Source organism: Mytilus trossulus, chromosome 7 (assembly GCF_036588685.1).
Source record: "Mytilus trossulus isolate FHL-02 chromosome 7, PNRI_Mtr1.1.1.hap1, whole genome shotgun sequence".
In the NCBI taxonomy this organism is placed as follows: domain Eukaryota; kingdom Metazoa; phylum Mollusca; class Bivalvia; order Mytilida; family Mytilidae; genus Mytilus; species Mytilus trossulus.
The window spans coordinates 42656119-42672726 of NC_086379.1; the positions used below are offsets into that span (position 1 = coordinate 42656119).

The 16608-nt window shown below is 32.3% G+C and overlaps 1 protein-coding gene across 1 annotated transcript; it reads left to right on the forward strand.

The window, feature by feature from the left end:
* Positions 1 to 873: 873 nt before the first annotated feature.
* Positions 874 to 15593, forward strand: LOC134725104 (mitochondrial thiamine pyrophosphate carrier-like). The gene is made up of 6 exons (XM_063588652.1): positions 874 to 966; positions 10781 to 11074; positions 11949 to 12110; positions 12349 to 12528; positions 13794 to 13986; positions 15104 to 15593. The coding sequence occupies exons 2-6, from the start codon at positions 10949 to 10951 to the stop codon at positions 15412 to 15414; spliced, it is 972 nt and encodes a 323-aa protein (XP_063444722.1). The 5' UTR covers positions 874 to 966; positions 10781 to 10948; the 3' UTR covers positions 15415 to 15593.
* Positions 15594 to 16608: the final 1015 nt, after the last annotated feature.

The following is a 16608-nucleotide window of genomic DNA, read 5'->3' on the forward strand; positions in this document are numbered from 1 at the left end:
GTGTTTTTTGGCAAATGATTTTCAGAGTTTCAAAAATTATAAATCAGCAAATTTATACAGTTTCAATACACAAACTGTAAACAATTTAGGGGGTGGGTTGGGGTGGGGGTTGGGGGGGGGGGGGGGCGTACAAGCGCTTCCATCAGACGATCTTATTAAATTCCACAGACCCAAAGGCAAAAACATTCGATAACTTTGTAACCAAGAACATAACAGACCAACAAGTCACGGTAACAACAAATGATTGGTCATAGTTCCAAACACGGTAAGACTGACCAGTACAAAAACTCTATATTTGTGCGCACAGCGGTAGATTGGAACCCGTGACCTAGAGGATTCTGTAGTGTGCGTCACTACAACCGAGGAGTTTCAGTCCGCACTCCTCAGCAAGCGCGACTCAGTAACGAATGCGCAGACCAACCCGTCACACAATAGCAAAAAGGACTCCGACTCAATCTGTGTCGTACCCATCAATACACAGAAGTGGGAAATACAGATAATAGATTACAGAGCATGCAGTCCTGAAGGACATTGATTTATTCCCTTTTACTTTCCTATTTAGTTTCCTTCTAAAATTAAGAAAATATACCTTTAACTAGTCACTAAATTAATTAGTAAATATATGTAATTACTAATTGGAAAGTAATTACAGATATTTAAGCTTTGTTACTTCAAACTCCGTGCACACTTTTGATGTTCGAACTCGCAATAGTGAAAATATTGAAAGTTGTGCACTTCAATTTTGTATCATTTGTCTCTGCTAATGAATATCATTGTATTGGAAATCCAGTACGGGTGTGATATGGAGGTGCTCACAAATCCGGGGGAAGTTTTACACGAGAAATCAACGTCATAGTACAAGTTTCTTTCCCCGTTTCAGATCAACTCCAAACTCTGACAAAAATTGAACTTTGAAAACACGATATATTCTGTCTAAGAACTGTTTATCCCAGTGTTTAAAAGAAGGTAATATAAGAAAATATCGGAAACAAAAGGTTTTTGTGACAGTATTTCATAAATTAAGCAATCTATTGACACTTAATTCGCTGGTTTAAGGTTCATGTGGACCCTATGGCTAAAATGGCCGTATTTTCACCTCAACATTTTCTCTGAGTACAGGCAAACCTGTGCATCTGGAAAAGTTTTAAGGCATAGCATGCCCTAGATAAATATAATTCAAATGCATTGTATGATTTAGAAAATTCATAACGTAACTGGATTTTGCCGTACACTTTTTTCGTCTCTGCAGAAGATGATAAAATTAACGAACAGTTGAGTTTATCTTGATATGGTCCACTCAGGTACACAGTTTAAATAACCAATTATTGTACGGTATCTATTGTCCATCTAATGTCCATGTTAATTAGAAATGCTCACTTTAATTTTTACCTACAGGTGGGGAAGTTCTCCAACCTGTTTCCCAACTTAGTTTATTTTGGCGCCTTCTGGAGGAATGAAAAAAAGTGCACAGCAAAATCCTGATAAGTTTTTATTTTTCTAAAACATAAAACATACTTAAAATTCATTTATCTAGGGCATGCTATACCTGAATTTTTTTACAGATGCACAGGTTTGTCTGTACTCAGAGTAAATTTTGAGGTGAAAATACAGCCATTTTTGCCATAGGGTCCACATGAACCTTAACTGTGTTCTCGTGATCTGATGAAACGGGTCCTACTTAAATACACCTTATCGCTATTTGTCCGCCATTAGTGATTACTGGAAATAACACAGCTTCCAGTAAAATTTGGACGTCACAATAGAAAATATCTGACGCCACAATGGAAAAGTGATTGTTGTATACGTCAAAAGTTCAAGCGGCCGGGCAGAGACATATAAATACAGAGATTGGCAACTTATCGTTAAGGCTATTGACCAGCGGTCAACTTCACGCGTGTGCACGAGATTTCTCGAGAGTAGAAAATTCGCCAAACAATCTGCCATTATTGATTATTTACAAACAGCTTTAACGTACAGAAAACAACCAAATTATAATAAAATACAATCTATATCAACACAATTCAATTAAAAATAACTTAAATTTATGAAGTGGCATAGTTTATTTATAATTTTAAGCTTTCTTTAGTAATAGTTAATAAAATTATAGGCGAATTTATATCCCGATTCAAGAAGCCCAAATTTTAGATTCAGTACTCGATAAGGCGTCCGACTTTTGGAACAAAAATACATAAAACTAAGCAATATTTCGAGGTTGTGTTTGTTTAAACAATGACATATAAGGTTTATAAAACGGTTTCTTCTATTATAGTTGGACTAGGATAATCCTGAATAAAATGATCGTTGGATAACAAAACTACTTGAATGGTCTCAAAATGGCTTCAGAGTCATAATGTTCTTTTACTTGAAAATTAAAGCAATGATAATTAAATTACTAAACACATGCTAATGTTCTTGTTGTTAAGCTCCATTGATACAGGTTTTAATGTTGCTAATTAAAAATCTTGATCATGGTAATAAAACTGTTCATAATTTGACACCTATTAATAAGTAAACATCCTGTAAGGTACACGAAGTAAAGATCAAACATGTTAGGTTATCAGTAGCTGTATGATTCTTCCTCTTAATAAGTTAGTAACTCATGTAATTAATCCACTTGGACATGCAGAAATGTCACCTGTTTTTAACAAATTGATGAAGTCTTTCTAGATTAATTATTAACATCATAAACAAGGTAGTGTGAACCCCTGGTGTTAAAACTTGAAACTTTTTATCACAGTGTAAAGTAGCCCGACATATCTTGTCAAGTTGTTATGCTTAATAAGTCATATATGCACCACGAAGCCATTTAAATTAAGTACCAAGCCACTTTGACATTTTGTTTTCATATAAATAATTATTCAATCTTGGCGGAATTGATGATTCTTAAAGTTTTTCTTAGGGAAGTATTACAAAATTAACATAGCATGCATGGACAGGACCTTAAATACTTTTAAAGGACATGCACTTTTGCATATCTTTTTTTTTTTAACAAATGCGTCCTTGTTAAAAGGTTGAAGAAAAAAATAACATTTTCGCCTAAATTACATTTCAATTGTTTTCCATGTTGTCTTGAAGTGTGTCCACGGAACCCAGAGATAGATTTCAGAATCTTGTCAAAGTCAGGACATTTGTAACCAAAGTATAGCAGTAACATCTGCACTTAAACCTTGTCCTTGACCTTTTTTTTTTGGGGGGGGGGGGCTGCACACCTGTTGCTAGAACAAAGTCGTCGTCACTATCTACAATTGGGTCAGTGTCTGTTTATTCCCCTAACAATATATCTAAATCTAAATTGTCGTCCCATGATAAAAAATCTGTCTTGGACATCGTGAATATCACAACAACCACCAAGCATCAATTTTAATATAGATATAAATATTGAGATGATTGAAAGTTAATTTTAAAAGGGGAAATTTTGCTTGCTGATATTTTCGACATTACACAGTTATTTCTTGCAAAGATAATAATTTTCCACATACACACCTAATCATGGGACCCCCTAATTAACAGACCAATTGATGCTACATGTAAACAGTGTCATTATTATTCACCTGCGAGTTTGTTTACAATACAAGATTTTAATTCTGAAAGTCTTTGTCTGACACAGGCACTTGTTTCTATCCATTGGAAGAAAATATACGTTGATAGTGCCGGTGTCATATGGTATTTTGAACCCCATGGTAAAATGACCCCGGGGTCAGAATACCGCTATGGAAAATTGAACCCCCATGGTAAATTGAACCCCCCTGTTTTTTTCATTTTAGATGATTAATAAAACATTTAACATTATATAAAAGCTAATCAAATATTAAAAATCATTTATACAAGAAGGGGAGGTCAATTTTCAATGATTGGTTAAAAGAAAAATATTTGCTTGGTATAATATAAGTGCTCTGAAGTCTTAACCAACAAAATTTCATTCAAAAAACTTCTTAAAGCATTAAAACTAGACCATGTAGCTTGGACACTATAATTCTTTGAAATTTAAAATATTTATATAGAATGGTAGACTTTTAAGTTTTAATTCTCCATGGTTAAAAAGGGGGAGGGGTCAAATTACCATGGCTCACTTGATTTTAAAAAGTAAAATTTTCAAAACATCTTTTCAAACTAATAAAATAAATACGAACTACTGATTGGAGTATAATAAATATGTTAAGGAGTTACAGTAGCAAGATATTTTAACATGAAAGGTCTTTAGATGTATAGTAGGGGGTTCAATATACCATGGTACAATAACATGGCTAAGTAAAATTTTCAAAATATCTTTTCCAGCATGTTAAATAAAAACAAACTACTTATTGGAGTATTAAAACTATGTTAAGGAGTTAGAAAAACTTGGATTTTTAAAATTCAAGGTCTATAGGATGGGGTTCAATATACCATGGAAGGGGGAGGGGGTCAAAATACAATGGAATTTTTTTTCTTCTTCAAAATATCTTTTCAAGCATGTTTTAAAAATGCATTCAAACTACAAATTAGAGTATTATTACTATGTTAAGGATTAAGAATAGCTGGAATTTTTTAAATTGAATGTCTATAGTAGGGGGTTCAATATACCGCAGGGGGGGTAAAAAAATACCATGGCTAAGTAAAATTTTCAAAATATCTTTTCCAGCATGTTATATACATACAAACAAATTATTGAAGTATTATAACTATTTTAAGAAGTTAGAATAGCTTGAATTTTTGAAAATCAAGGTCTATAGAAGGGGGTTCAATATACAGCAGGGGGTCAAAATACCATGGCTACGTAAAATTTTCAAAATATCTTTGCCAGTTTGTTAAATACATACAAACTACTTATTGAAGTATTATAATTATGTTAAGGAGTTAGAATAGCTTGGGTTTTTGAAATTCAATGTCTAATAGTAGGGGGTTCAATATACCGCAGGGGGTCAAAATAACATGGCTAAGTAAAATTTTCAAAATATCTTTTCCAGCATGTTGAATACATACAAACTACAAATTGGAGTATTATTACTATGTTAAGGAGTTAGAATATTCTAACTCCTTAACATAGTTATAATATTCCAACAAGTAGTTTGTATGTATTTAACATACTGTAAAAGATATTTTGAAAAGAAAAAAATATTCCATGGTATATTGACCCCCTGAGGTTGTTGAACTCCCTACCATAGACCCCAAAGTTCAAAAATTCTTGCTATTCTAACTCCTTAACATAGTTATTATACTCCAACAAGTAGTTTGTATGTATTTAACATACTGGAAAAGATATTTTGAAAATTTTACTTACCCATGATATTTGGACCCCCCTGCGGTATATTGAACCCCCTACCATAGACCTTAAATTTCAAAAATTCTTGCAATTCTAACTCCTTAACATTGTTATAATACTCCAATAAGTAGTTTGTATGTATTTAAAATGCTGGAAAAAATGTTTTGAAAAAAATTAATTTCCATGGTATTTTGACCACCCTGCTGTATATTGAACCCCTACTATAGACCTTAAATTTCAAAAATTCTAGCTATTCAAACTCCTTAACATAGTTATAATACTCCTTCAAGAAGTTTGTATGCATTTAACATACTGGAAAAGATATTTTGAAAATTTTACTTTGCCATGTTATTTTAACCCCCTTCGGTATATTGAACCCCCTTCTATATATAGACCTTCAATTTCAAAAATTCTTGCAATTCTTACTCCTTAACATAGTAATAATACTCCAATAAGTAGTTTGTATGTATTTAAAATGCTGGAAAAGATGTAAGAAAAAAAATTATTTTCCATGTTATTTTGACCCCCCTGCTGTATATTGAACCCCCTACCATAGACCTTAATATTCAAAAATTCTAGCTATTCTAACTCCTTAACATAGTAATAATACTTCAATAAGTAGTTTGTATGCATTAAACATCCTGGAAAAAATGTTTTGAAAAAAAATAATTTCCATGGTATATTGACCCCCCTGAGGTATATTGAACCCCCTACTATAGACTGTAAATTTCAAAAAATTCTAGCTATTCAAACTCCTTAACATAGTTATAATACTCCTACAAGTAGTTTGTATGTATTTAACATACTGGAAAATATATTTTGAAAATTTTACTTAGCCATGGTATTTTGACCCCCCTGTGGTATATTGAACCCCCTACCATAGACCTTAATATTCAAAAGTTCTAGCTATTCTAACTCCTTAACTTAGTAATAATTCTTCAATAAGTAGTTTGTATGCATTTAACATCCTTGAATAAATGTTTTGAAAAAAAATAATTTCCATGGTATTTTGACCCCTCTGCGGTATAATGAACCCCCTACTATAGACCTTAAATTTCACAAATTCTAGCTATTCTAACTCCTTAACATAGTAATAATACTTCAATAAGTAGTTTGTATGCATTTAACATCCTGGAATAAATGTTTTGAAAAAAAATAATTTCCACGGTATTTTGACCCCCCTGCGGTATATTGAACCCCCTACTATAGACCTTGAATTAAAAAAAAATTCTAGCTATTCAAACTCCTTTACATAGTTATAATACTCCTACAAGTAGTTTGTATTTATTTAACATACTGGAAAAGATATTTTGAAAATTTTACTTTGCCATGGTATTTTGACCCCCCTGCGGTATATTGAACCCCCTACCATAGACCTTAATATTCAAAAGTTCTAGCTATTCTAACTCCTTAACTTAGTAATAATTCTTCAATAAGTAGTTTGTATGCATTTAACATCCTGGAAAAAATGCTTTGAAAAAAAATAATTTCCATGGTATATTGACCCCCCTGCGGTATATTGAACCCCCTACTATAGACCTTTAATTTCAAAAATTCTTGCTATTCTAACTCCTTAACATAGTAATAATACTTCAATAAGTAGTTTGTATAGATAAGATAAAGATAAAGATAAAGATATTTTTATTTCCTAATCATAGGGCTCATAACAAGCATTTAATCACACAAAGTAAAAATAAAAAGCCTTTCTCTCCCACTCGCATACGCTCACACATACAACTATCGTTCTGATTAAGGATGATTGATTTAACAGTACAACATGTAAATGAAAAAAATAGCATACATTTATAAAAATATGTATATTGAACCCCCTACTATAGACCTTAAATTTCAAAAATTCTTGCTATTCTAACTCCTTAACATAGTAATAATACTTCAATAAGTAGTTTGTATGCATTTAACATCCTGGAATAAATGTTTTAAAAAAAAAAATTCCATGGTATTTTGACCCCCCTGCGGTATATTGAACCCCCTACTATAGACCTTTAATTTCAAAAATTCTAGCTATTCTAACTCCTTAACATAGTAATAATACTTCAATAAGTAGTTTGTATGCATTTGACATCCTGGAATAAATGTTTTGAAAAAAAAAAATTTCCATGGTATTTTGACCCCCCTGCGGTATATTGAACCACCTACTATAGACCTTTAATTTCAAAAATTCAAGCTATTCTAACTCCTTAACATAGTAATGATACTCCAAATTGTAATTTGTATGTATTCAACATGCTGGAAAAGATATTTTGAAAATTTTACTTAGCCATGGTAATTTGACCCCCCTGCGGTATATTGAACCCCCTACTATAGACCTTGAATTTCAAAAATCCAAGCTATTCTAACTCCTTAACATAGTTATAATACTCCAATAAGTAGTTTATATGTATTTAGCATACTGGAAAAGATGTTTTGCAAAATTTTATATAGCCATGGTATTTTGACCCCCCTGCGGTATATTGAACCCCCTACTCATAACCTCTAATTAAAAAAAAATAATAGCCAATAAATTGTAAATAAGATTATCTGCAATACTATTTCTCAAAAACAGGGGGGTTCAATATACCGCAGGGGGGTTCAAAATACCATATGTGAAAAATGACCCCGGGGTCAAAATACCATGCGGTATTACCATGCGGTATAATGACCCCGGGGTCATTTTACCGCATGGTATTTTGACCCCGGGTTCAATTTTTAGGGGGTTCAAAATACCATATGACACCTGTTCTTCCAATGGATAGAAACAAGTGCCTGTGGTCTTTGTCCTGGTCCTTAATACAAAGAAAAACAACAGGGTATTCCGAGTGATTATTATCGATTGCCTAGACTACCGCTAATCTCGTTATCATATGATTAGAGGATGCTGGGTACGAGTTTACATGGTGAAGTCAGCGAGATTTACAAGCCGCTAATCTCTTTAGTATACATGTCTCTGGGCCGGGTCAGTCAGGATTAGCGATAAGGTGTATGCGCACAGGTGAAGAAAAATCGCCCGGAGAAAAGAAATACCGCCCAGGGAAGAAAAGATAGCCCCCCCCCGGAAAAGAAAAGACACCCAGGGAAAAAAAGGAACTGGGGGAAAGAAAAGTCGCCGGGGAAAAACAAATGCGCACAGAGAAAATATATACATTGTAGATATTTTTTGGCATGTGACAACTTTGTGTCGATGAAATAAAAGTAAGCATATTGTTTTGTTTTTTTTGAATTTTAGACACTTTATTTGCAAATTCAGATTATCATGATAATAGACATTTGCAATAAAGCACAAAAACACGTATGAATGATTCAATTTTGACAATTATATATATGAAACTATTTCGAAAGACAGATAATAATGGATCCCAGTTTATGTGCGGAAGATTTATAAAATGTAACTCATCAAAAGGCATGTTTTTCAAAAACAATACCAAAATGAAAAATGTAAAAAAACAACTTAAATTTAAAAGAGTTACACATAATAAATCGGCAAATGAAGCAATACTATACATATACTGTAGTTAAAACAAGGGGGTAAAGAGCAGGAGTTTGGTTTAAATTTAAAACTAAGTAAAGCATTGATAAGCAATAAGCATAGCAATTAACACAGTTTTGGTTTTATAAAAAAATATAATAAATCTATATCAGCATCCACATAAAAAAGTGTTTACCATGCAGTTGCGAAAATATTAGACCTCAGGCACTGATTATTTTAAATAACACTATACGTTTTGATCGAGGACAATATCGTTTATATGATTCTTCTATATATATACTCTTATTTATTTATATTTATTTACTTACTTATATACAATTTTGAAATCTAAAATGTAAAAGTGCAACAACACTTTAATTGTAGCATCGTACATACCCCCATTTATATTAAACAAAACAAGCAATGTTTGCACCTGTCCTAAGTCAGGAATTTGAATGTACAGTAGTTGTCGTTTATTTATGTAATTTACACATGTTCCTGGTTTCTTGTTTTTTTTTTATATAGAGATTAGACCGTTGGTTTTTCCCGTTTGAATGGTTTTACACTAGTAATTTTGGGGCCCTTTATAGCTTGTTGTTCGGTGTTAGCCAAGGCTCCGTGTTGAAGGCCGTACAATGACCTATAATGGTTTACTTTCTTTTAAATTTGTTATTTGGATGGAGAGTCTCATCGTCACTCACACCACATCTTCCTACAATGTATATCTAATGATTATTTTTTTTGTTTAAGGAATAATTTATTGGTATAAGTCTATAAGATATCATTACTTTATCCTCCCGGTTGCTTATTTTCCTTCCCTTGGCGGTTTTTCTTTACTATGGACGCTTTTCTTTTCCCTGGTGCTTTTTAGTAGGACCGAATGAAACTATAGCATACACAAAAATTAAATAATATTGGACAACCCCACGAATTGTACTTAATGTAGAAGAAAATCTGAATCTATGCCTGAATAATTAACTGTAGGTCCTTAAATAGTCAAATTAGAAACAAGTCAACTTAAACAACTGGCAAATCATCTCTTAAGTAAAATTGCCATAACTTTTTCACCAACTCGCCCCACTTTCTAAAAAAATCACCTCATTCTTGTTTACCAACTCACTCCTCTTTTATAAAAAGAAAATGCTTCACTGTAACTGGTTAAGCCAACTTGCCTCACTTATGAAAATCCTGTTAAATTTACTCAGGTGTTAATACATCCTACCTATAAAATGAATGAAACCCAGAAGAATATATATGTAAAGGTCCACCAACTCGCCCCACCTATGAAAACTTATCAATTGTATGCAATATTTGTGCATCCATGTTCTTGTTTCTAGTGCTGACATTTCTTCTAGTTTTGTGGTATAATATGCCAGTGCTTGTCATTATTGACTTACATGTATCATGCTTATTGTGCTCTTTTCACATCTGACAAGAAAACTATATTAACACCCCTGATTCATGACTTATCTTGTCAAACAGTCATTATATTCACCAGAAAACAACTTAAACACCTATCATTAGCAATAATGATTTACTTCACAGAAATGCTGATACTTAAAATTGAGAATGTAAATGGGGAATGTTTCTAAGAGACAACAACCTGACCAAGTAGGAAAAAAACAAGCTGTAGGCATCCAAGGGTCTTCATCACAGCAAGAAAATCCTGTACAAGGAGGCAGACTTCAGCTGGCTCCTGAACAAAACCTTTTTCTCTGCTTTCTTTCATTTAAAAAAACTAAGATGCATTTCTAAGGTTTTCATAAGTATTCATTTAATTCATTAAGTAGGACAATTTAGTAGGTAATAATTCAGCACAGTTTGATTCAATTCAAAATATTTTATTGTTCAAATATCAAATGTACATTTAAACAAAGGGATCAGACAAAAGGCAGTGCCTATACAAATCCTTTCCCAAAAACATTGGGCAATTTGGTGTTGTGCGATTCGCCAGTTTAGCGAGTTTTCATAGATTTATCAAAATCATGGTGTACTGCTGTATCTCAAATGACCAAATTACACTTGGAATGACCAAAAAACACTGCATAGTTAGCACAGTTTCATGTTGATTTTTGCAGATGCTACTTGTGTGACCATCTGTCCAAATTGATAAACTGTTTCCATTAAATGGTAGGCTACAGACCAAAAGAGTAAACTATCTTCACAGGAGTATAAGTTTCCATTAAATGGTAGGCTACAGACCAGAAGAGTATAAACTATCTTCACAAGGTATAAGTTTCCATTAAATGGTAGGCTACATACCAGAAGAGTATAAACTATCTTCACAGGAGTATGCAGCTGTTGGAGCTTTCTCTGGATTTGTAGCCAGGGTTGTCTGTCAACCATTTGATGTTCTCAAAATAAGATTCCAGGTACATGTATGAATATTTAACTTTTAATTATGTTGTATCATACTATGAAAATACTGAAAGCTAAATAGATATTCCATTACTATGATTAGCTAACATTATCCCATGCCACATTTAGCAAAAAAACATTGTTTACAGTTTACAAAGCGAATAAAGGACATCACACAAACATCGTGTTCCCCTCTGAATATTGTAAATACATGTAGCTTGCACAACTGTTATACAAATGTAACTTTTCATTGTTTGTTACTAAAATCATTGTATCATGTTGAATGATTTCATCTCAGTCTATGCATACAACAGAGAAAAAAAAAATATCATACTTTGAACATTGATCATGTATGCTATTTTAATGCATTTTTTTTGCAATAATCAATTCCTGGTATGTACTACTATTTTTCAAGTACAAAAGAATCATATAGAGGGTTGAGATCTCATAAACATGTTCAACCCCGCCACATTTTTGCGCCTGTCCCAAGTCAGGAGCCTCTGGTCTGTGTTAGTCTTGTATTATTTTAATTTTAGTTTCTTGTGTACAATTTGGTAATTAGTATGGCGTTCATTATCACTGAACTAGTATATATTTGTTTAGGGGCCAGCTGAAGGACGCCTCTGGGTGCGGAAATTTCTTGTTACATTTAAGACCTGTTGGTGCCCTTCTGCTGTTGTTTTTTCTATGGTCAGGTTGTTGTCTCTTTGATACATTCCCCATTTCCATTCTCAATTTTATACATTTATATGAATATAATGTTAGACCTGTCTAATAAACAAAATATTTGTAAGTTTTGGAAAACACTTTCTATTGAGCCAAGTCCTTGTTAAAAGAGAGTTATCTTTCTTTAGGCATAATTTTACTTAAGTATCTTATTCTTTTTAGCTTCAAGTTGAACCTGTACGTAAACCAACAAGTACATCATTTTCTAAGTATTGGGGAATCCGACAAGCGTTCCAGTCAATCATTAAAGAAGAAGGAGTTACTGCATTGTGGAAGGGGCATGTCCCAGCACAGATATTATCTGTTGCATATGGATTCGCTCAGGTATGAACATATTTAATGACAAATAGATTTGTATCATAAAATATCAACCTGTCTTCACAATGATTTGAAATAAAGGATAACCTAGCAAAATTTCATATTTGTTTTCAATAATACTAGTATGTGGAATTAATTTTTTTTAGGGGCCAGCTGAAGAGCGCCTCTACATGCTCTATGTGGGTGAGTTTTTCTCTGCATTGACACATTCCTAATTTCCATTTTCAATTTTGTTTGATTTTAGTTTGCATCATTTGAGTTGCTGACCTCAGTAGCCTGGAAATTTTGTCCACATGAGTTTACTACAAAGCACCGTCCAATAGTCCACACAGTTTGTGGAGGACTAGCAGGATGCATAGCAATTACTGTGGCACAACCAATGGATGTATTAAGGACTAGATTTGTTGCTCAGGGGAATGATAAGGTAAGAGCTGTATCCTAGCATTTCACAAACTGCTATAGATGTATGATAGACCACCATGTGTCTTATTAACCTCTGTAACATATAAAACATTCCATTAGATATAATTGAGTTATCTCTCTTTGTATAGAGTTCAGTAAATTAAATGAAATTGGGAAATTAAATAAAATTGGAAAAAGAAAACATAATTTTTATAATAGCAGTTATATTTTCTATCAAATCATATTTATAATACAGTTTGATTATTTTGTCCAAATATTATTTTAAATAAAGAAAAAAAAATATGAATTGTGTTCAGAGGTTATAAATGCACAAACCCTCAAACCTTCAAGAAACAGCTTGTACTTTTATGTTTCAGTCATCTAGTTTTAAAGTCCTTTTTTCCCACATTTCTTTTTATTCATAATTAAATATGATGATCACATGAACTTGCATAGACTGATCCAAGGGGGTCCCTTTTATGGGAAAAATTGTTTGATTATAGGAAATCACTTAATAGATATACTTATAGGAAGATGTGGTGTGAGTGCCAATGAGACAACTCTCCATCCAAATAACAATTTAAAAATTAAACCATTATAGGTTAAAGTATGCTTAAGCATGACTTGAGCAGGCCCACTATTAGGACAGTAAGCAAGCCCCCCTTATGAAAGTTTCTGAAAAAAATTCATATTGTTTTTATTTTGTTTTGAAGACTGGCAAAGGCAATTTGATGTATGGAAATAATTTTCAATATTTCATCTTGGTTGTATACATTTATTCATACTTATATGTACATAGAAGTTTTATATAGTTTGATTATTTTAGAAATGATATTTCAATTTGCAGTGATATTGTTGGCTTTTTTCAAAACTACCTCTGCCCTTTTTTATTGGGAAAATAATCGTCATTTTCATCAAATTGGGAAATTTAAAATAAACCTCAAATTTGACTGAAACTTCAATTTACCGACTCCCTTTCAAGAGTCAACTCTTGCTTTGAAATAAGATCCCTTATAGTCAGTGATTAAACATAAATAGATCCTCAAATCTGCACATATAGGCATCTTGGGCATGAAAAATGTTCAAATGAGTGTTTTTCCATTTGAATTTATGCACAAATACTACTAAGACTGCACTGTTTGGGAAAAAAGTGATCTTTTTGGAAATAATTTTCAGCCATTTTTTTTCAAATTGGGATTTTTCTCCAGGGGAAAAAGCCTTTATTCTCCACTAATTTAAGGCAAACAATATCACTGATTTGTATGATTTTATTTTATTTCTTTTCAGATATATTCCTCATTGTATTCAGGAATTCAAACCATGATCAAAGAAGAGGGTTTCTTTGCATTTTACAAAGGTCTTGGTGCTGCTGTTGCACAAATTGGACCACAAATGGGCCTCCAGTTTGGATTCTTTGCTCTATTTACAAGGATGTGGCGAGGATGGTTTGACAATCCAGATAACAAGAGGTCCCATGCAGGTAGAGAAAATGGATTTAGAAAAAAAAATAATTAGCCGTTGCATTTATCATTCAATAACCATATTTTAGCTGTTATGAAATCAAGACTTCAATATCAGATTGATTACTGTAAATTTAGAAATTATTGCAATGTTTATATAAATGCTAAAAACACGACAGGGTTATAATCACAATAATTTAAACTTGCATTTTCAGATTTTTTATATGGATTAACCAGGATTTTTTCTCAATATTGCAAAGATAAGAATTGCATTTTAGTCAAACATAACAAAATTGCAATAATAAATGCATGCAATAATTTCTGAGCTTACAGTACATTCTGATCACATGCATCTTTTTCATCTATAAAACAGTAAATACTGGTCTTTATTTTTTTTTTGGGAGACAGTAAGATTGACGAATTAAGATATAAGCATTAGGATGAGTAATTCTTATGTTTATATCTTCATTTGTCTCACATTTTATTCTGATGATGAGTAATGCATTGCAAATCGAATGTTTTGTTAGAAAAAGCTGTTTATATAGAGACAGTATATCTATGATAAAAAAAATAGAGAATTTCTAAGAGTTTATTTCAGTACATAACTAATGTTTACTTGACTTACTTGACCTAATCCTCTTCGCTCCTTGTGGAACATAGGGCTGCTACAGTCGCTTTCCATGTTACTCTATTTTGGGCCATCCTTTTTGCTTCGGTCAAGGTATATTCAACTAATGTTTAGATCAGATGAAATTATGTTTTGTTTTTTTGTTTGATTCATTATTTAAATGTTGCTACAGTTACTACATAAGAGGAAGATAACTCAGATAAATTAAGGGGGAAAAGTCCAGATAAAGTAACATTTTACAATAAAATGTGTTGTGAACATATCTATTTAATAATGAAGCAATAATACGAGATCCCCATTGTTTCTTTTCTAATCTGTAAGTATATTATAAAAGCTATCTTCTAATATTGTATCTCAAAATTTTAAAGTGGTACCGTGTAGTTTTCTTTTAATTTGGAAAAAAGTATGATATAACTACATTGTGACTATTTTAAAAAGACTTTTATGGATTTTAGTTAGCCCCCATCTAACTTCAGTAAATGAGAAATAAATTTATGTTGTATTTGTAGGTGTGACAGAAGTCCTAGTATGTGGATCCAGTGCAGGAGCTATTGCAAAGACAATAATATACCCTCTGGACGTCATTAAAAAGAGACTAGAAATACAGGGTTTTGAGAAAGCCCGGAAAGGTTTTGGTGCCGTAAGACATTATAATGGACTGTGGGACTGCATGATCACAATAATGAAAGAAGAGGGCAATGTCAGAGGTCTTTATAAAGGACTTTCACCAGGGCTAATCAAAGGGGGGTTAGCAGCCGGTGTGAACTTTTTAGTTTATGACCAAGTTTGTTACTTGTTAAGAAAATATCATTCTTCTTGACAAATAGTAAATTAAGAATAATTTTATTTTAGATGTGAATTTTTTTCTGTATTTTAGCAATCTCATTTTATCGTAAATTTCATTTTCATAGAAAATAGAACATATTTTGTTTTATAGTGCTGTGTGTTTGTTGTTGTTATTAAACTTAAATGAAAAATAAAATAGTTTTATTGAATGTATGTTCAACAAATTTGAAGTACTTGTAACAAAAAACTAGCTAAAAAAGATACAAGATTAATTATTGCAATTTTAGAAAAATCTGCATACAGGTATCTGTATCAGAAATTAACAACTATAGGACACCGTACAGCCTTCAATAATGAGCAAAGCCCATACCACATAGTCAGCTTAAAGTCCCTGAAATGACAGTTTAAAACAGTTTCAAATGAGAAAACTAACAGTCTAATTTATATACAAAAAATAAACGAAAAATAAATATGTGACACATAAACATGATAACCACTGAATAATAGGCTCCTGACTTGGGACAGGCACATACATAAAGAATGTTGCAGGGTTAAACATGTTAGAGGGATCCCAGGTCTCCTCTGTGGTGGAGTTAAACATGTTAGAGGGATCCCAGGTCTACCCTTACCTGGGACAGTGGTGTAACAGTACAACAGAAGAAAGAACAACAAAAAAAATAGTTTGAAAAAGACTCAACTCTTGGATAAATACAAATACTGTGGATTCATTTTAATTCGTGGTAAACCAATTTTTATGAGTTTTGTCGGGCACAGCAAACCACAAATTTAAGAACACAGAGTGGAAGGCCGGGTACTTGTATATCCCAACAACAAAAAGACAATAATAACAGACTTGAGAGTTCACACACTTACAAACAGCTAGTTTATAGCCAATAACAATATTTCCTAATAAAAAAATCATGTATTTTATTCTCAGACTAAATTATCTATCAGTTCAAATCGAACATCAAATGGATTTAGTTTAAGGAGGCTCGCGGGTATAAAATTTTCAGAAAAAAATCAAACGTTTATTTTTCATTACAAATTTTATTAATTACCTTAAGAAGTTGTTACTTTACCATATGGTACATAAATTATTCCAAAAAATCAAAACATGTTGGCCCCAGGTGATTTTTAAAATGTAGATATTATTGAAAAAGCTCCAAATTATCTCCCTTTGGTGCAAAAATGCCATTTTTTGGCATTAAAATTTAAATAACTTTTTTAA